Source organism: Agelaius phoeniceus, chromosome 1, assembly GCF_051311805.1.
Source record: "Agelaius phoeniceus isolate bAgePho1 chromosome 1, bAgePho1.hap1, whole genome shotgun sequence".
In the NCBI taxonomy this organism is placed as follows: domain Eukaryota; kingdom Metazoa; phylum Chordata; class Aves; order Passeriformes; family Icteridae; genus Agelaius; species Agelaius phoeniceus.
The window spans coordinates 121,005,452-121,026,203 of record NC_135265.1 but is presented as its reverse complement, the minus strand read 5'-3'; the positions used below and the strand labels follow the sequence as shown (position 1 = coordinate 121,026,203).

Below are 20,752 nucleotides of genomic sequence, written 5' to 3'. Positions count from 1 at the left end.
CTGACAAGACCCTTCTTTTACTGGGTTGGGGTTTTTTGCTGGGCCGGTGCACAGCGCGGGCTTCGGGCTACCGCCAGCAAGTATCGGCCGTCACTGCCAGCCTTAAAATAGAAAAGTAGATCTGCCAGCACTGCTGCCCGGGTGCCACGGCTCGGCTCGGCTCGCCCGTGCTGCCGAGCGCCGGCCCGGCCGCGCCGCGGGTTGGCGGGTTTGAATTGGCGGGCGCCGGCCCCGCCGCCCCGGGGGCGGAGCGCGGGCGGAGGCGCCGCCGGCCGGCAGGGGCGCTGCTGGCGGCGGGGCGGGGGAAGCGGAGCGGCGGCGCTGCCGTTCCCCGGCTGCGCGGCCGCCTCCTCCCCTCCGCCTCTTCCTGGCCGCGGCCAGAGGAGCTGTGCTGGCAGCGGGGAGGCGGCGGCGGCGGCGGCGCCCAGCTCCCGGCCCGCCATGGCGATCCGCAAGAAGAGCAACAAGAACCCGCCTGTGCTGAGCCACGAATTCATCGTGCAGAACCATGCGGACATCGTGTCCTGCATGGCCATGATCTTCCTGCTGGGGCTTATGTTCGAGGTGAGGCGGCACCGACGCCCCCGCCGGGGGTTCTCTTCCCGCTTCCTCCCCCTCCACCGGAGGCTCTCGGTGCTGGAGGGGAGGGAGGGCGCGGGAGCGCCGCGGCAGCGGGGGAGGCTGTGCGAGCTGCGGCGGAACCCTGCGGCTGCTCCGGGTCAGCGCCGCCGCCCCCGGCGCACCTGCCCGCCGGCCCACGCCCGAGCCGCTGTACACGGGGACAGGAGCCGACCCCCGCCCCGCCGCGCCGCCCGAGAGCCACCGCGGGCGCCCACCCTCCCCGCGGCGCATCCCCGCTTCCCCGGGCGGAACGCCCTTCTCCCCGCCTCGGCTTGGGCAGGCGCAGCCGTGGCTACCGCCAGGACCCGGGTCCCGCTCCCCCGCCGCCGCGGGCGGGAGGCCGTGCGGGGCCGGGAGCGGGCGGCGCGCTGCCCGCCGCGGCGGCGGAGTTCCTGCGGGCGGCGGGGTTACGTGGCAGCCGGGGAGGGAGGGAGGAGTGCGCGGCACGGCGGGGAGGGGGCGGGGGGCGAGGCCCGGCCGCCACAGCCGATCCCCCGCTCTTTGTGTGCGCGGCCCCGCCGGCACTACGGCTCCCGGCGGGCGGCGCGGCGGGGAGGGAAGGGACAGCAGCGGTGACGTGTCCTTAGGGCCGCCGCTCCGGTCCCCCCGCCCGCGGAGCATCCCGGGGCTCCAGGCCGCTCCGGGCGGCTGGGCTGGGCACCCCCGCCGTTCTCCCGCCTCGGAGATGCGCCGAGGTTTGGCAGCGGCGGAGGGGAGCGCTCCCTCCGGCCTGAGGGCCGGCCCTGCTGCAGGCCCTCCGCTCTCTGGGCCCCCATGTTGAATGCAGATGCTTTAAACCGCGCCTTTTTGGCGCTGGAAAGGTAACTCACCTGTGTGGCCGCCAAAACGTTATTAGTGATCTCAGATCACTGATCATCAAATTAAGATGGTGTTGACTAAATGTTTCTGGTGTTCTAGGCATCTGTTCACACATTTCAGACATTTTTTAAGGGTTGTGGACCTTCCTGTCATGGTTTTCAAGATGGTTTAATCCAGCTGTTGGTACAGCTCAGCACTAAAAACCAGTGGAGTTAGGAAGAAAATTAGATAGATAGATAGATAGATAGATAGATGATAGAACAGGGCAGACCAGCTACACTGTTGTTTTTGGGTTTGCTATCAAAAATCACCAAGACAACTGTTATATGGTAATTTCCTGGGGAATGAAGTTAAAGAGGTAAACCTAAACTGTTTCTTTTTGTGCCTACATCAGGCTTACTGTATTAACAGTATTACTGGTAGGGTTAGAGGTTTTGAGGGATTGAATGTGCTGAATTCTTTTGTTTCCGGATTTTTTACCCCACTGTGTTTTCTAACCCAGTGTAAAAAGGCCATGTGTCACTGTTGGTACAGATGTGGTATGTTGCAATTTTTTAAATGCTTTGATACAGTACGGGAAATCACTTGCTGTGGTTAATGTTGGTATGGTAAGGTGTTTACACTGCCTGACTTGTACAATTCTAGTATTGAGAATAGCTGATAGAGCCTTCAAAGGGCAGTTCAGAATTGAGTACTGCTTCAAATTGTCCTCTGAGGGCTCCCTTGATGAATAGGGAGCCCAAAGCAACTTCACTAATTTGAGCAAACTAGTTGGGTTCCCTGAAGTTACATGGTCTGAACAGTCTGCCACGTATTCAGGGTTTCATAGAAAATCTAGGGCTTGTTGACAAAGCAATGGTTTTGAAAATCTCACTTCCTATGAATAATTAATACTAGTAGTAACCTAGTCATTATCTTCAGAAGCTCAGTATATCCTTCCAGGATTACTCAAGGAGCTTGGGTTTTTTGTCAGCCCTATTAATTACCACATAGATGCTGGGTTTTTACAGCAATGAGAAACTCTCTGATCTGTGTGATAGATCAGATCTACTTGGTGATCTACAAAGGTATCTATCTGAACTATGGTGAAGCACAGTTACTTTTCCCTCTCATTTAGGGCATGTTGATTAATGTTGGGATTCAATGAAGGTGTGTTATAGTAAAAAATAAGTTTCTGCTTTTTGTCAAAACAGAACTTATACTCCATCTTATATATTGGGGATTTTAGAATATCCTCACCCCACTTCTCAAAGAAAGCCATTAGGACATCTTCTCTTCAAACTGTTTTTATTCATTCTGGTTTTTCTTACAGCTCATCATAAAGGGGTAGTACCACTACTGCTAAATTTAATTTTAGTTTGTTTTATGCTTCTTGCCAAAGGATCCCCAGGGTCAAAAGAATGGTAATTGTACTGAGTTGGTATCCCACTGGCCTGAAATTGTTTTCTGTTGTTTATGCCTTTTTTCCTTCCCTGTCCACATTTTTCAGATCACCCAGAGATTTATGAATATGATAACTGACTTCTGAATTTTGTCAAATAAGAAAAGTACTTTTAAATAAAGTTTATTCTCAGCCACTGCTGAGTGCATCTTGGTCTAGGGGACTCCATGATATTGTACATTCTGTTAATGTAATAATACAGTATGGACTAAAGACAGAATTGTAGCATGTGTTTTCACTTTAATGTTGTAGGAGAGGCTGTATGTAAGTAACATTTTCAAGGATCTTACATTTGGCAGGTTGAGCATTCTGTAAACAAACCCATAGAGACCACGCCATGTGTGCTGCCCTTGGAAAGTCAGGTGCAGTGGTGAGATAATGGGAGGTCAGTCAGGTTTTTGGGAGGAGACAAACATGCTGGACAAGGGTGCCAAAACTATGGGCAAATGTTTTCAGTTTAATGTAGTTTATTTCCATAAAAATTTACAGCACTTTTGTTTTTTTCTCTTTTAGATTACAGCGAAAGCAGCGGTCATTTTTGTTACACTTCAGTATAATGTTACCATTCCTGCCACAGGTATGTATCTTGCAGGAGCTTAGTTAGGAGACAGTGTATCAGACACTATCAGTGTCTGCTCTGCTTCCTGGACTTGTCAGGAAGGGAACTTGTCAATATCAAAAGATAATGAGCAGCTTTCAAGGGTTTCACTTTATTTGTATTAAAACACTGTTTTAACTAATTAAGTTAGAGACAATGTTTCTGTTCTGCTGGATTTGTCATTAGTGCTGAAACACCATCTGACTAGTAGATAAGTTCACATGAATTTTCACTCTTGCTTTGCAGGTTATAATTTTTAATAGTCAAAGTGGGGTGGTGGTTTAGCATATTTTTATTGTCCACTTTCAGTATATTTGGATAAGTTTCCTAAGTGCACTTAAGTTTTTAGTTTTATAGCATCTTTCCAGAGTCAACTTGAGTTTGTGATGTGATGGAGAAGATAACTATAAACAGTTTAGTGACCTAGCTCATGGTGGCAGTTTAATTTGACTTTTATTTGGTCAGCTGATGACAAGCTACTTCTGTCTGAAAGGCTTCACTCTGACAAATAAACTTATGACCCATTAAACTGTATTGGTGCCTAACAGTTAATTCTCTTTGTCTTTTAGAAGAACAATCTGCAGAAACAATCTCTCTCTATTACTATGGCATCAAAGACTTGGCTACAATTTTCTTTTACATGCTTGTAGCAATAATCATACATGCTATAATTCAGGAGTATGTACTGGATGTAAGTACAAAATATTCATTCCTTTCATCAAGATAATTGTTGGGTTTTAATTAGACTTTAAGACTATTCACTTAAAAGTAAATTTCTGCATTAAAAATTTTAACTGTAAAAACATGCATTAAATCTTCAAGGTACTCTAATGTAGTTACTAAATAAATATGAAGTGCTGCAGCATATAAATAACAGTGGACTTTCATTTCAGAAAATTAACAGGAAAATGCACTTTTCAAAAACAAAGCATAGCAAGTTCAATGAGTCTGGGCAACTTAGTGCATTCTACCTTTTCTCCTGTGTTTGGGGAACGAGTATTCTTGTCTCTGTAAGTATGCTTTCTCTTCTGTTTCATTATGAGATTTCAAAAAATTCACTTATGTTGATGATAAATATGATTTTGGTTTCTTTTTCTAGTTTTAGCTGGTTTTAAAAGTGGGGACAAGTTTAAGGATTCTGTGTGAGTTTAGTCATAACTGAGTATAAAGTCAGTAGTGTTACTGTTGCTCAGTCTTGAGTAGATTTACTGTCAAACTGAATAAGATAAAGCCATTTAACTTTATTATGCTATTTAATTCTCTGTAGCTTTTTATGTTGTTTTATTAGTATAAAATAAATGTTTAGGAACCATACATATCATTCTGGAGCCTAGAGAATGGGTATATGACAGATTGTTGTAACCTCAGGTCACTGTGTGCTTTTAGGTGACATACTCTTTGCTAGTGGCTGGATGTGTATGAGCTTAGCTCATAGAAAGGGAAGGCTGTGCCTTTTTTTATTAATTTCTTTATTTTAACATAAAAACTCCTGGAAAACCTTTCTTTGTCTTAGTCCTAAGTTCAAAGATTGTCAGCAGTTTACAAGAGAAGACTTGAGACTTGTGGCTGTAGTAATCCTGGAGTAACTTCCATCTCATAAGGACAATCTGTCTTGAATAATCACTTGATTTGTTTGGTTGCTTTTTACTTTCTTAAGCCAGTGCAGCTGTCTTTTGTTTTGGGGATTTGTGTTCTGGGTTGGTTGGGTTTTGTTTATTTGTGATTTCTTGGGGATTTTTTAAAAAGAAAATTTATGGATCTGCAGCTTTTACTTGTGTACGTATATATGAGTATTTTTTGTGTGTACACTTGTGCATATACATAAATGCATATATTTACATCCAGTCATTATTTCTGAGTAGAAAGTAACACCTTAGAGTGTTTATTGGGGTTTTTTGTTTGTTCTTTTCTTTTTTAGGAGAACTATATATCAGATCCAACCTCTCTGTGGAGGGACTATCCGCACACTCTGATTCCGTAAGGCCTCTTCCTTCAAGGATTGCTGGGGGAGAGGAGGGACTGTTTTAAGCCCAGGGTGTGTCATGTACAATCTGTGTAGGATAAGCAGTTTGTAAAATTATATTAGTCACTAATGTGTTTTTGGTTGTAGGTATGTGGGCTCAATTCTTTGACAACTTGTAGCATACAAAGTTCTTTTTATGTAGGCTGTTACTTAAAGAATTCATTTTTGCAAGCTTCGTCTGAATGGTTTTATTATTAAAGATATTTAGACTTGGCTGGCATGAAGGATCTCTATTTTTTCTCTTTTTAAGAGACTGATAAAATGAGTTCATTAGAAGCTTCTGAAATGTTTTTAAGTTCATTCATAATAAATAATATTCTTCAATTCTTGCTGTATTGTACAGGTTTCAAATGAAGTTTTTCTACATCTTACAGTTAGCATACTGGTTTCATGCTTTTCCAGAACTCTACTTTCAGAAAACTAAAAAAGTAAGTTCAAAACGTAAATGGGAGGAACTCCACAGCAAGGTGGCTTTTTTTCTTTACAGTTAAATTCTAATTGCAGTAAAATTGCTAAATATCTGTTGTGTAAATAAAAATTACTGGTGTTTCTCATCCACTGAAAGAGTTTTCCCTCAAGCAAGTGATATTGTGATATTTTCTTTTCAACTCTTGGGGTTTTTTTCCCTTTGTTTCTCAGAATTGATAGTCTGAATAGGCTCACTGAAATCGCAGCTGCTTCATGAATCATGATATAGGTGTAGAATATAAACTGTGAATAATTCTATACATCAAAGAAGTATGAAAGTCTGGGATTTTATTTAAATAGCATTTAAATGGGTGGATGAAAATGGGACATGAGCCGGCAATGTACTTTGCACCCCATAAAAACACCTGGGCTGCATAACAAGCAGCAGCCAGCTGGTTGAGGGAAGGTGAGACTCCCCCTGGAGTGCTGCATCCAGCTCTGGGGTCCCCAGCCCAAGAAAGGTATGGATCAGTTTGAGTAGGTCCAGAGGAGGGCCATGAAGATGAGCAGAAAACTGGAGCACCCCTTCTATGAAGGCAGGCTGAGAGAGTTGGGGTTGTTCAACCTGGAGAAGAGAAGGCTCCAGGGAGAAGTTATTGTGGCCTCTCACTCTTTGATAGGGGCTTATAAGAAAGATGGAGAGAGACTTTTTATTGGGGTCTGTAATGACAAGGAACAAGGATTTTGAAAGAGTAGGTTTAGAGTAGATTTGAAGAAATTCCTTGTGATGAAGATGGTGAGACACTGGAACACAATGCCCAACAATGACACTTCTCAACAATGCAGAGAAGTTGTGAATTTGCTTTCATTTGAAGTGTTCAAGGTCAGACTGGATGGGGCTTTGATCAGCCTGGTCAAGTGACAGGTGCCCCTGTCCATGGTAAGAGGTTGGTCTAGGTGATCTACAAAGGTATCTTTGAGCCCAAGCCATTCTCTGACTGTGGTTGCCCTGTGAGCAGGCTGCATCTCTGTTGCCAGTTCTGCTTTATTCAAGAAAATGGAACATAGGTGTTACATAACCACAGGTCTTTGTACAGGAGCCTAGAAGAGGCTAAGTAAAATAGTAACAAAATGCACTGCTTTTAGGCTGCTCATATGCAGTATGAGTACTGTTTTGCAGATGCACTGCAGCTGATGTTCTCTTATTGTGATAGTGATACCTTCCAAATTTGACTTCACAGCCAAGTGTGGAGATCTTTCTTAAAATAACTTCAAGAAAGCTGTCACAAGTGGCCTAAGTGCTGTGTGTTGAATAGTAGTGTTTTACTTGGTCACGGCTTGAAATTGTGTCCTCTGACTTTTGCATTAAGTTTAAAGAGTGATAGTTCATTTGTTTTAGCATAGTTGGTATTTCTTCAACCATATCTTAACCTCTGCTATCTTGGCTTACTTACCTTATTCCTTCTCTTGAAAAAACTGGCTGCTTTTACTCAGGTCTAGTTATCTGTCTTGATGACATAAACAAGAAAATAACTTCTCAGCTCTGGTTCCTCTATAGTCATGTATACCTTGTGCATTCTTCCACAAGGCCTGCAGTCTCTGACAGTTTGTCTAAGCAGGCAGCATGGGCTGTTTAAATGTTATCTCAGTTCTAAAGTTAAAGTGTTGTAGGCTGGTCCTGGTTGTGCTTGGAGAAACTGACCATTTGTACTTACTTTGTCTTTATCTGAAATAACCAATTTTTCACTTTCTTTGAGATAATTTAGGGTAGGTCTTTCTCCACCTGTTTTCTTGCTCTCTGTGTATTATGAGTGTGATGTTTGCTGTTGTCATAATTGTTTGATTCTGTGGGTTTGTTGGATGTGATACTGAGTATTGAATAACATAGTATAGGTCTTGTAAGATTAAAATTTTAGGCCCTTTTCTGAAGATAAAGCTAAAGATCCTTGCTTGAAATTTAGAGAATCTTGCTTGAAATTTAGAGAATCTCTCCAAATGAGAGATGAATGAATATGATACTGAGTATTGAATAACATGGTATAGCTCTTGTAAGATTAAAATTTTAGGCCCTTTTTACAAGATAAAGCTAAAGATCCTTGCTTGAAATTTAGAGAATCTTTCCAAATAGGACTTTCTTAAGCACAACTGAATGTACTCTGCTACCACTCCAAAAGAGATTTTTATTGTGATCTGGCATAGTTCAATGGTCCCTCTATTCATAGATGGCACAATCTGCTTTCCATGTGCTCTGTGCCTTCCTCTTTATTATTTCATCTCCATGAAGTGTTCAGTTCAAGAGGGTTCACTTAAGCCTGACTTTAAGTGGGACCATGTGCTTTTGCATGACTGGTTAATAACAATATTCTCTGTATTTGCCAGAAACAGTGTGCCAGAATTTTGGATGGCCTTGAATTTTTAAAATTGATGTCAACACTTGGAAAACCTTTTATTTTGAATTGTAGACTGTTATTTTATTCTGTAGCAATCTGACAATTTGATGGGCAGCAAACATGTGGAACTGTAGGATCTGATGTACAGTAATACATGCAAAATAAGAAATGTAATAACTTGTATATATTCACAGTGATCATAACAAATAAAAGTGGATCCTTTTTAAAAGCATCTTTCCATGTTTGATGCCTTTTCTCACAGTAGCATATGTAGGACACTGAATATGACTGGTAAGTGAGCACTAAGTTATGTGTGGAATTAGATGATCCAGGCTGAGTGATTCAGTGCCAAACCAGGCCATGTTAAGGTAGCTGATACACCTGATACAAGACCAGGGAATAGTTTGTAATAACAGATAACACAGTTCAGTGCTGTGTAACATTGTGTATAACACATGGTCACTTTTTTCTTCCAAATAGGAAGATATCTTTCGCCAGATTGTCTACATTGGACTTTACCTCTTTCATATTGCTGGAGCCTATCTCCTGAAGTAAGTCAATTGTAAACTTTTGCTGACTCCATTCTTTGCCTTAAATATCTAACAAAAGGTCTGAATGTTTGTTTTATTTGTTTTGATAGTCTGACCCACCTTGGACTTGTTCTTCTGGTATTGCATTACTTCGTTGAATTTCTTTTCCACATATCCCGTCTTTTCTACTTCAGTGATGAAAAATACCAGAAAGGGTAAATAGTCTTTATCTTTAAAATTCTTGTGATTTCTGTCTTAGAGCCTTTTGCTTTTAACTAACCAGAAACCAAAAGGGAGTTCAAACTGTTTCTTAAGCAACAACAGTTGTCCAGACTAGTGCTAGTACTTATATTTCTAAACCATCACTATAATTTCTACCTTGTTTTAGCCTATTTAAGTAAATATTAGTAGCAGTACTAAATGGAATAAAATCTCTCAATGTATACTAATGTGGGGGTTTTTTTTAAGTTTTGTAGAGAAAGAAACAGGATAGATTGCTAATATAGCCAGCTCTGTAAGAACTAAAAATGTGCTTTTGTTCTAATTGTGCTGGAAAGCACTTTCCATTGAGTTCCATCCAGTTCTCATAACATAATACAAGATGCCTTTAAGATAGGTGCAAAATCATGTATTTAGGTAAGTTCTTAGATTTCAAACAAATTTGCATTTGGATTGTTAGTGCATGTGTTTTGAATGGAAAATTGATTTAGTGTTTGTGGTGTTTTTATTTCTAGATTTTCACTGTGGGCAGTTCTTTTTGTTTTGGGAAGGCTTCTCACCTTGATTCTCTCAGTCCTCACTTTTGGCTTTGGACTGGCAAGAGCAGAAGATCAGCAGCTGAATTTCAGTACTGGGAACTTTAATATCCTGGCTGTTAGGTACAGTAAACCTGCAACAGTTCTTAAGCATGTGCTGTAAACCGTGTTAAATACACAATGTAAGTGGTATGGTACTAATGCCAGTAATTCTGAATGATTGAGTGTTTTCATGCAACCAATGGGATCAGTAGGAATAGCTCATGTAAGAAACTTGTAAGGCACAGTGAAATGAATTGACTGAATTTAGTATTTAGTCTATAGCTAAGAAATCTGTAACTGGTTACTCTTCTTGTCTTTGTTAAAAAATCCCCAAGCAACCAAAAAAAAATCAAACCAGCAGAATTAATAGGAATATCCAATTACAGACATTACTTTCAAATGTCTTAAAGTTAGTAAGTTGAATTCTAAATACAATTCCTGTCAGTATATCTTAGAGGTCAAGGTATTTGTGCCCAGAGCAGCTTTGGTCTCATTTGAAGATTACTGCCTCTTTCTCTGCCTTTTTTATGGCCCCTATTGCTGCTGCATGATCCAACTGCCTGGCCTTCTTATAAATGCAGAAAAAGAATTTATTGAAACTTTGACAATGTCAGTATTACCTTGCAAAATTGATACTCTGAGCTGCAAGACATTCTTGAGCCATTTTCAGCTGTTACTACCTGGTGCCCTGAGAGTAATTCTGAGAAAGAAAGCAGGAAAGAAACCTAGTACTTGCCAGTTTTGATGGGCAAAGATTTCACCACCACTCTATATCTAGTTTTGATTATCTGTGCTTAAGCCCAGTGTCACCCTATGCAAGTGAACTCAACTCTTGCCTTAGAAAATGGAGGTTACCAGGAGGAGGGGGTGGAAGTTGCCCAAAATCCTGAAGGGTTCTACTTTGCTTTTCTGTTTGAATAATGAGGCAAACTTACTGATGAAACTTTACCTATTATTTGTTTCTAGAATCAGTGTGCTGGCCTCCATCTGCATGACCCAAGCATTTATGATGTGGAAGTTCATTAATTTCCAGCTTCGGAGGTGGAGAGAGCATTCTTCTTCTCAGCCTCAGTCAGTGAAAAAGAAGTTTGTATCAGCTAAAGGAAAGACCTCCAGAAAAGAAAGAGGTTTGTAGTTTCAATTTTTCTGTTCCCTTGAATTCTCCAAACCAACTTTAGGTCGCTAAAGAAGCATTTTGTGTTTAACTTGTGAATGAAATGACTCACCTAGAGAAGCAGTACTGGGGAATAGTGCTGTGGGAAGAATAATTCTTTTTTTTTTAAGAAAAAACACTATATATTGTTGGGTTTTCTAACTGTCCAAATAAAGGAATTACTGGGGTGTTTTTCATTAATGCAGCATGATATTTTTTATTCTCTTTAATTTCATTATTTGAACAAAACGTGTCATGCTTGTGTTTTTTTTGGGACAGATGCAATTTTAGATCTCTTCTCTTAGACATTCATTTGTAAAATTTTCTTGCTGTGGATTTCAAGCTTCTTTTTCATTGCCCCAAAATTCTGAAGGTTTAGAGCAAACAGAGTTTAATGATCCACCCAGTAAAAAGTTTTGTGTTGAACTGTTTTTACAAAAAAGAGAAATTGGTAATTTTTTAAGGGAAGATAATAACATCTTACTACTCTAAACCTGTGTCAAAGCATTTGAAAATGAACTAAAGAGTCCAGGCTTGACCTTTATTATGTCACACCTTTTTTGTGGAAAGGGTATGAAAGATGAACAGAATGCTCTTTCCTCCAAGAAAAAATTATGTGCTCTTTTAAAAAAAAATTTAAATCCCTGTACTTCAGTATATCTGTTGCACCAACAGTTCAACTCCTCCCTATGTATTTAAGTGCTAGTTAGAATAACTTCTGCACCCTTTTGAAATGGCAAAAGTTGTTTCAAAAGCTTTCTTCAGCATGATCCTTTGCTCCCAATCTTTGTATTACCAACCTGTTCCACTTTTTGATATGTTGAAAGTAGTGTGTGTCAAGACCATTTGCACTGAGTACTGAGATTTGTAGTGAGAGATCAAAAATTTTTTTATTTCTCCCAAGTTTCTATTTTTACTAAAATTATGTGTTTTAGAGTACTACTGCATTCCCTTTAGAATGATTTGCAATTATCACAACTTGGCTTTTCCATGGTGTCAGGGCTTTTTTTTCATCTGAAACTTCAGTTGGAATTTTTTTTTTTTAATTGAGTGAAGGTAGTTTCCTATGTAAGTGTCCTATTTAATCAGAGCTTCATGGTCATGGCCTTCTCAATATGGAGATTTTTTTTTTTTGTTTAAGTATTTTATCTCAAATAATTTTAAAATATATGCCTTGATTAGGAGTTTTTTTAAAAAAAGCTTTTTAAAATCTCCTAATCTATTTAATTCATGTAGTTTAGTGAATCTGCTGCGTTTTACCCTACTTCAATGGAGACTTGCAAGTGGTAAACAAATAATGAAAAAGTCAGTTGATTCACAAAATAATTGAACTATGTCTGTCTTGATTGTATTCCTTATTTTAAATTAACATAATAGAACTCAGTTCATTCAAATTCCTCTGCTTTGAATACTCCTGTGATGTTGTCTGTTCAGAACACTTGTATAGGATGCAGCAAAGCAGTGATTTTGAAGGAGTAATATATGCAATTGAACTCTTTAAAACACTTATTTTTGTGTGTGTATGGTTCAATGTTTTTTTGAGAGCCAGGGCACAATAAAATGTGTTACTTTTAGTCCATGCCAAAAGTAAGAAATGACAGTAAAAAATCCTGCTGGTGATGTAGGTGGGATATATAGCCACGTGCTGATTCATGTTCTTTGTTTTACCTAAACTGTTTAAGAAAATATGATTTTAGTTAGCTGGCTTGGGTCTAATTAATTGTTTGTAAGTTTCTTTATTTAAAAACAATTCAAACATTTTCAGAAATATCCAAAGACCACCTTATGTAGGCTTAAAATGGTGGTGTCATTTACAGCCAGTTATGTGCTCAAACAGACTTTGACTCTTTGGGTCTGTGTCTGGTCTCCTGCTCATGTATGGTTGTCATTGTTTTGGGGTTTTTTTGTTGCTTGTTTGCATAAATGGGAGCATTTAGGTGTCGTGGGAGAAAGAGGGAGGCCAACAGTTGTTTTTTGTAGACTGTCCACACTCTAGTGACCTTCAGCACATCTGTGGATGGAAAAAATAAGTTTAACCAGTCCTTTGTAAAGATATATAAATATATTTATAAAATAATTGTTTAAAAGCACCCAAAAAAACAGCAGCTGTTGCTTGAAGTCAGAATGATCTGGATCAGAGCAGAGATGTTAGGCTGCAGGCATTGTAGCTGGCTATGCACTGTGCTCTTTAGATCTGTTTTATAAATATAGTTACTGTCAGGTAACGTCTGTTTCCTTGGTTGAGGTGAAACTGAATTAAGGGGCTGTTGGAGTTGTGAATGCTGAGGATTTTAGATTTTCTGTGCTGACACACTCTTAACTCCCAGGAGAGCACTACATTTGACCTGAAGCTGTGGAGAAGGCTTCCAAAATTAATTGATAACACTAGGATTACTGTGTAGTTAATTAGGAGTGTGTAATATCACAAGGTGATATTTTGAAGTTTTAAAAGAGAGAATTTGAAGTTTTAAAATATAATAATATATATAGAACAAGATAGAAGTTTTAAAGCAAAAACTAGTCCACCTTCTTTACCTTCTTCTTCCTCCTTCTTCTTAATTTTAAATAGTATTTTGTAATTAGACAAAAAAGTCTGCATTTCAGACTTCAAGTAATTAGTTATTAGATTAAAAGCAAAAATAATTTGTATAATTTCTTAATGAAATAGTTTAACCTTAAAAAACCTTATAACAAAAAATTGTTAACCATTTTATACCTTATTAGTAAAAAACTAAAAACTCACTACCTATGAGACTATAACATAAATAAGAAATAATAAACTCCTAAATGTAAGCACAAAATATGATCTCAAGTACCTTTGTGTTCTTAGCTAGATGCCTGATCTTGAGCTCCCTTCCACCTACACATACTCATTGCAAATCTGAACTAGTGTTTTACTTCTGTCTTATCTATGTAAATATCTTCATCATAATGTAAATGAGTTATATATGTCAAAGTATGTGCTTTAAAAATTGTGAGAATATATGTGTATAGAAGATTTCCTCTATGTATCAAATGCTTGTAAAGGTAAGCAAAGAAGTGTAATTTTAACAAGAATTATGACATAGGTGAGGTAAATAACTAAGACCTGTGGCAGAGAACTCTGTATATAGTCTGCCTCCAAAATTTCATAGAACCATCTCTTCTCATCTTCAAGTTGTACTTTACTTTTTCACAGAATGTCTTCTAAAATATCATAACTGGTGTTGATTTTCAGTCTAGATGTATATAATGGACACATTTCAGTGTCTGGCCACATCAGGAAACTGGAATTTATTGTAGTAAACTTTAAATATTTCACTTTGTAAAAACTTCATTATGCTGCTGCGCACTGAATGATAATTAAGAGGTTTAACAAAGAAGGTACATCAGAAAAGAAGTTAAAGGCTGTGTGTGTAGAACCCACAGAATGTAATAAAATATCAAGTGTCCCACTGTATTTAAAAAGTGTCTTCTTCCTTTTTTCTAGAAAATGGAATAAATGGAACAGTGACCTCAAACGGAGCAGACTCGCCTCGCAGCAGGAAGGATAAATCCTCGTAAAACTGGGTTTTATTAAGTTAATTGACTAATGTCCCCAAAGAATCTGCTTTTTACATGGATGGCCCTTCAGCACTAGAGATATTATGGATTAAAGAAAATACAATTCATGTTTTTTGATTATTGCTGTTGTTTTGAGAAACTTTTTTTAAAAAACCATTTTGACTAAGGAAAAAGTTTATCTCTCTTCAAATACTTGGGGGGAGGATTCAACACTTTTTAAAATACATTGATGCTTTTTTAAATATTTACTGTGATGAAATAACTTACTTAATGAGGATCACTGTTGCAGTGTATTATTTCCTTCCAGTTTTTGTAATCTTGGTGATACTGTTCTACCAACTTCACTTTTTCCAAGTTCCTCAAAAAGTATTGCAAAATTGAAGTAAAAACATTGTATGCATATTCAGATACTCTGGGTTTTCAGCTAATTACCTTGACTCAAATTTACATTTCAATTTGGGATTCCAAGACCACACCAATAGACTTCTTTATTTAGTAGTTACTATAGCTGCACAATGTCTGCTCTAAGAATTGCCCCATATCATTAAAACAAAACTGAACTAATTGGAAACGTTGCAGAGTCTTATTGTTTGTTGGTTAGAAATCTCTTACAAGGAACACAACACCTTTTTGAGATATAGCTTTTAGCACCTGAAAATTAGAAGGGACTGTGTATGGCCATAGAAAGAGTTGATTTGAGTAGCACTATCCACTTCTGTCTGTGCTTTTGAGGTGTATGTATCTTGGAGAATTGGTGTGCGTTGGACCTTCTTTGAAAACTTGTCTGTCTGATTTTACGGGTGGAGGTTATTACAATGTGCTGTGTTTGTTTTGGGAGGCAATCAATGCTCCATGAAGAGGGAATTAGATAAATGGATCAAGTGATGAGAAACATTCCTTTATTCTAACTGCTTTGCTTTGTTTCACCTCTGTTAGGAAATAGTTTGATTTCTCCTATATATATTTTTATGAAAAAATATTTAAAAGCTACAGCTTCTTAAAACTGATTTATTGTGACCTCTGCTGCAACTGGAAAAATCTAAATTTAAGAATTTTTCCATTATCTTTCATAATTGTATTCAATGTGAAACCTTGTCCAGTTAGTTTTCCAGTTTATTATGCAGATAATGTTTCCTCTGTACACATTTGTAATGGGTGCAATTCAGCCTGTTTCACTTGAGAATGAGTGAGACAGTTATTGCAGTCCTAAGAAGAAGTTGCTAAATTAGTCTATCAAGTTAACCCAAGTATTGAACTGCTTATTGATTAAGGAGTAATTATGAGCAATCAAGCTGATAAATAAAATAATTTTAATTAAAAACTGTTATTATAATGGAGTCTATACCCAAGAAAATGATAAATCTGCATTCTCATTCTGTATTTTTACAGTTCAATTGCTTACTATTCAGAATAAACATTCTAGTACAAAATCCTCACTACAAGCAACTATCCATTCTTAGTTGTTTAGTGCTGTTTAGAGTTATTCCAGTATAATTTATTACGTGTTTCAGCTGATGACAGACACAATTCCTGAGTATTTGGTTCACAGCTCCTGAAGTGGACTTGGCAGACTTGTACTTGCTTAGCTTGAGAGCTCTGGGGCAGGGTGCCCTCTAGTATGCCCAGTCTGCTTCAGTAGAAGTAGGTATCCCATGTCCTGGGACAGCCCATGTAGAACTGTGAATCTGTCCAACCTGACCACAAAACTGGAAAACTGGAACTCGGAAATTTTGAGACTCGTGTACATTATATACTTGTTGTTCAAAATCATGTTTTGTGTCTGATGTTCCCAGAAGAACCTTCAAAGATTCTGTGTGCCTTGCTCTCAACTTGTACCTTAAGCCAAATTTTAAGTGTCTAGTCTGGTGCTTGGACTCTACTTCAGTTTGCTTGTGATATCTGGTTGTACTGGGGCTGAAAGAATCATAAAGGGTGGAGGAACAAATTATGAAGCAGTCATTTAAGGTACTTCTTGAGATCTTCAAGACTTATAGGAGTCTGAGGGTTGTAATAGTTGTTTCCCTAAGGCAAACTATTTCTTGTTAACCTCATTCTTTGACACAGTAGTCTTGAAATGTAAACTTCAGGTTAATTTCCAAAAACTTCAGAAGTATTCTTGACTGTTAATACTGACGTTGCTTTTTGTCTCCTTTTGGCCTTATGGACGGACATTCTTGTCCTTTGGACATTTACAGAAGCACTTTTGTTTCCACAATGGCTTAATATTCATCATTGCCTTATAGGAGTTGTTGGTATCTGCCAAGTAATAGAAAGTAACAACAGGTGTTCTAGAAATTGGTTAGAGTATGGGAAGCCAGTATTTTCTGTCTCTTCTCTCATAACTAAAAATACATATTTATCATGTTTGATGAGGCAAGACCAGTAGTGTTTAATTATCTGCCTTGGGATAGAAACACTCAAACTTAGAAGATATTGAGACTTCTAATTTGATATTATTTGTTTTAGCATTAGAGTATTGTTTGGCTGGATAACTTCTTTTGAATTGCTTAAAATTGGTTTTCAAATGTTATTGCAGTTTTGGCTCTTTGCTTGTAATCTGGGTTTCAGTAAGATGGAAGATTATTAGTTGTCTAATCATGTTTTCTTAATTATGGCATCAAGAAAATTAGAAATGGAAATGACTGAGGAGTTCATTATTATATCCTACGCCAAATAAAATAGGCAGTAGTTAATTTATCCTCATCAATTACCAGGTCCCACAAAGAGAAAGCTTTGTCCATTTAGATGGATTTGAAGTGAATAATTACACAGACAGTGGATAGGGTTTGTTTGGTTTGGTTTTTTTTCTTCAACCTCCTTCTCTTTGCCCCATCTTGTCAAAACTTTTCAAGATTTAACAACAGATGATTTCAAGCCTTTTTTTGAGCTCCAAATGTGTGTTTGTTTTATGTGCCAGAATATTCTCTCAAAACCATCATTTTACTTTTAAAGTGGTTATATTTAATTTCAAAGTGCAAACAAGGAATGCAGAGCAGCTGAAATTAATCTTCAGAGTTTTAGTTTTCATCTGGGCACTTTCTCCTTTGCTGGTTGCAAAGACTTATTTCTCCTGTGTGAATCATTCATGAATGTGAAAATACTCTTTGGAAATACTGTTTTTCTGGTGATCCCATGCCCAGACTTAGGAATGGTTCAGGAATTTGCTGAGCAGAGAAAATGCATAGGCTATTTCTTCTAAGTTTAGGTTATGCTACAGGTAAATTATGTATGTTGGGATAATGCATTTAGAAAATCAGCAGTTATTTGTAAGCATTTGGTATTTTTTCTAAATACTCTTTTTCTTTGAAAATTTTAGTTGTGTTTATGGAGTTATAATACCCAGAATCATAAAAAGCAGTGTGGTCCTTGGGTATAGGTAATTGGACTTCTGTAAAAAGGGTCAATACATATCTGCAGTCCTTTGTTCTTTGAAGATTTCTGACTGACTGCACCTGAGTTGATTTTACTGGGGGCAAAACTTGATATGAAAGGGAAGGGAGGATTTCCATAACCATGCTAGCCTGAAAGTAATGTAGGTTCTGCCAGAATTGTTCTGTCCCTTACCTTAGCTAGCACAAGCCTTTCTGGTTGCATGGTGAGCTAGACCAGGGAGCTGGTGCACCCGAAAACAAGCATGTTTGGGTTTTTTCCATTTGGTTAGTTGCCTGATAGTAACCCCAGAGTTTTACAAGTAATTATGTATAAGCAAGAAGAAAAGTTGCAGGGTAAAGATCAATCAGGTTCTAAAGCATCTGTCGCTTTCAACAGCATGTTGCTTAAAAATTACACTAGATTGCAGTGTAGGAGATCTTTAAAGGCTTCCAGTCACCAGTACAGAAGGGACCTGGCCTCTCTGGTAGTTCCTACATGCCAAATCCATGAAGTATTATTGGATTTTTTTCAGATCTTGTGGGGGAAGGGGAAATACTCATTGCGGTTTACTGTACTGAGATACCTTTTATCTGTCATCAGGGTTTCCAAGCAGTGCAAGAGGATACTGGCAGAGTAGAAATAGGGATTTTGAAATTGTAGATTGTCCTGGATCAAACAAACAATATTACTTTCCTTAACAGCCAGGAAATTATGGGTTGTTTTTTTTTTCTTTTTTGGTGTGAGATTTTTTTTTTTCCTACATCAACCCTTTATGTACTGGAGGAGGTTTTCCAGAGAGCTTCGCAAGAATTGCACTGTATGCGAGTCTTGGTACAGGGAGGGGAAGACTGTTTGGTTTCTCTTAGTTTGTTTTCCTGTTTTCAGGAAGTTCACCAGCTGATTCCTAGGTCATACTTGGGTTTGGTTCCATTTGTGACTCAGCCCTTTGGGCCTGTGTTGTAAATGTTGGAGATTGGCAGTTTCAATAGGCTCCCTGTGCAGTGGTGATCATCGCTGTCCTAATTGTTCTGTCTGGAAAATGTCAGTATTGAAGGGACTTGAACACAAAGTAGAGACAGTGGTGATGTTTGTAACATTTACAGGCCTGTGGGAGCCTGCATACAGAGATGGTATCTGGAGGGGGGGCTGTGGTTTAATGCCTGAATCTTGTTATGCAAATATTTAGGTTATTTCTGGTGCAGGGTATAAGAATGTCCTACAAAATGAAAGCTTGGAGAATATTTAGAAAATCCTTTAAAAAGAAAAAGACTTGAAAGGACTGACGTCAGTTATCATCTGTTCATCATATTTGAATTTCTTACATTGCGAGCTGTGGATTATCTTTAGAGCACTGGATTAGCCCATGCTTGTAGGTTTGTCGGTGGGGTTGTTTTATATACTGTAAGTTGTTGTGGTGGATGTCTGGTGAGTACCCCCCCTTCACACTGCTCCCTGAACTACTCAGTTTTGGATCTGATAACCCTAAATCTGTACACAATAAGGAATTTTGCTCTTCAGAGCTAAAATAGGATCAGTGCTGGTGTGTTTCTGGATCAGACGTGCAAAAGAAACATGCACATCAATATGTTGAGTGTCATCAGAACCTCCTTAATGGGAACTGAAACTCTTTAGGATGAATAAATTGCAATACAACTTGGATATAGCTCACAGCCACATAGCAAGTGCTGTTGTGAGTGAAATGGGACTGCTGTTGGCATCTGCCCCTGTCCATTCCCTTTGGTGAGCAATGTGTAAGGAGTGCTGGGCTGCAGCAGCAGTAGGCTGACTGCTTTCTGCTTTTTAGAGAAGCTCTTTTGATGTTGCAAATTCAAAAGGCAACAACTTTTATTTCTGGTTAAAAAAAAAGCGTACAGCCTAGTTTTGAATCCAATGCACTTGCTCTTGATCTCTTTCTATGTGTCCTGTCACTTTTATTTTAGGTTTCTGCAGATACTTTAGTTTTATCCAGCTCAAGGATGGCAAGTCTATGATGTGAGTGCCAGAAATGACAACTCCTTTTTCTTCTTTTTGTGTTTGAAACTTTTTGCAGAATCAGAGCAGCTAAAGTGTAGCTTTATAATTCAGTAGTGTTTAAGTATTCATTCTTCGTCTGTGTTTATTGTGGTTAACATTAAAGGTCAGGCATTATCATTCAGCACGACACAGTTGTTACTTCTTCATGCCACATACAAGAGCATTAGGCAATTTGATATACTGAATTGAAAAAATAATATGTTAGTCAGTCTGGTTTAACAGAAGTTGATATTCCTGGATGGTTTTGCTTTGCTTATTGCAGTTTACTCTCACTGCTTTTCTCATTTAGGAAACCGGGCACTTAAGATCTCTGAATCTCTAGACTGCAGTTTTGCTGTATACCACATGAAAAATTATGGTCTAGAGCTTTGTGTCTCCTTATATTTGTTTTTAAATGTTGAAGACTGTATCTTGCATTGTAATCAACAGATAAGTATTCAGCCCATGGTAATAAGAATACTGTAACAGGGTAGGAATTTCAACTCTTGAACTCCGGACTAGAAACCAAGCCAAAACTTAACTCATGTTCTCACGCAGGTGATTCCTCCTCTTTGTTTCTCGATTAATCATTATCTTTGTTTTGTTTCTGTAGATTGTAAGTTCTTGTGGCAAGGGTTGTCTTTCGTGCGTGTGTGTGCGTGCGCGTGTGTGTACCCAGGACAAGGAGGTCTGGAGCCCCAGTCCCTGGAAGCTGTAATAAGCAATCACCTTGTTATTGTTTTCCTGGATATCATAATAAAGAGTATCGAATTAAAACTGTGCTTGAATAGTCTGTTACAAAAATGGAAGCATGTCAATTGCTTCTGGCCTTGCTTACAGTGCAGAAGCATCAGGGAGATACTGCTCAAAGGCAAATATGGTGTTTTGTTTGGGGATATTCACTTGAACCAGGGAGCACCAGAGACAGGAAATCTGCTTAGGCTCAAGAGGAATGGCTTGTAACTTGGGCTGGAGCTGGGACTTGCACAAAATTATCACGAGTTCAGGACTGACTTTCAAACCTTTTGTCAGCTTGAGAAACTG

At 38.9% G+C, this 20,752-nt stretch overlaps 1 protein-coding gene across 2 annotated transcripts; it reads left to right on the top strand.

Annotated features, from left to right (window-relative positions):
* Positions 1 to 298: 298 nt before the first annotated feature.
* Positions 299 to 20,485, top strand: TRAM1 (translocation associated membrane protein 1). 2 transcript variants are annotated; one of them, XM_054628859.2, is made up of 11 exons: positions 302 to 564; positions 3,395 to 3,458; positions 4,049 to 4,170; positions 4,373 to 4,489; positions 5,398 to 5,456; positions 5,846 to 5,930; positions 8,781 to 8,851; positions 8,941 to 9,045; positions 9,565 to 9,708; positions 10,594 to 10,754; positions 14,250 to 20,485. In XM_054628859.2, the coding sequence occupies exons 1-11, from the start codon at positions 442 to 444 to the stop codon at positions 14,321 to 14,323; spliced, it is 1,125 nt and encodes a 374-aa protein (XP_054484834.2). In that variant the 5' UTR covers positions 302 to 441; the 3' UTR covers positions 14,324 to 20,485. The 2 variants fall into 2 exon arrangements, with proteins under 2 accessions (XP_077042553.1, XP_054484834.2); XM_077186438.1 differs by lacking the exon at positions 14,250 to 20,485 and having other exon boundaries at positions 299 to 564; positions 9,565 to 9,767; positions 10,594 to 10,666.
* The last annotated feature ends 267 nt before the right edge of the window (positions 20,486 to 20,752 follow it).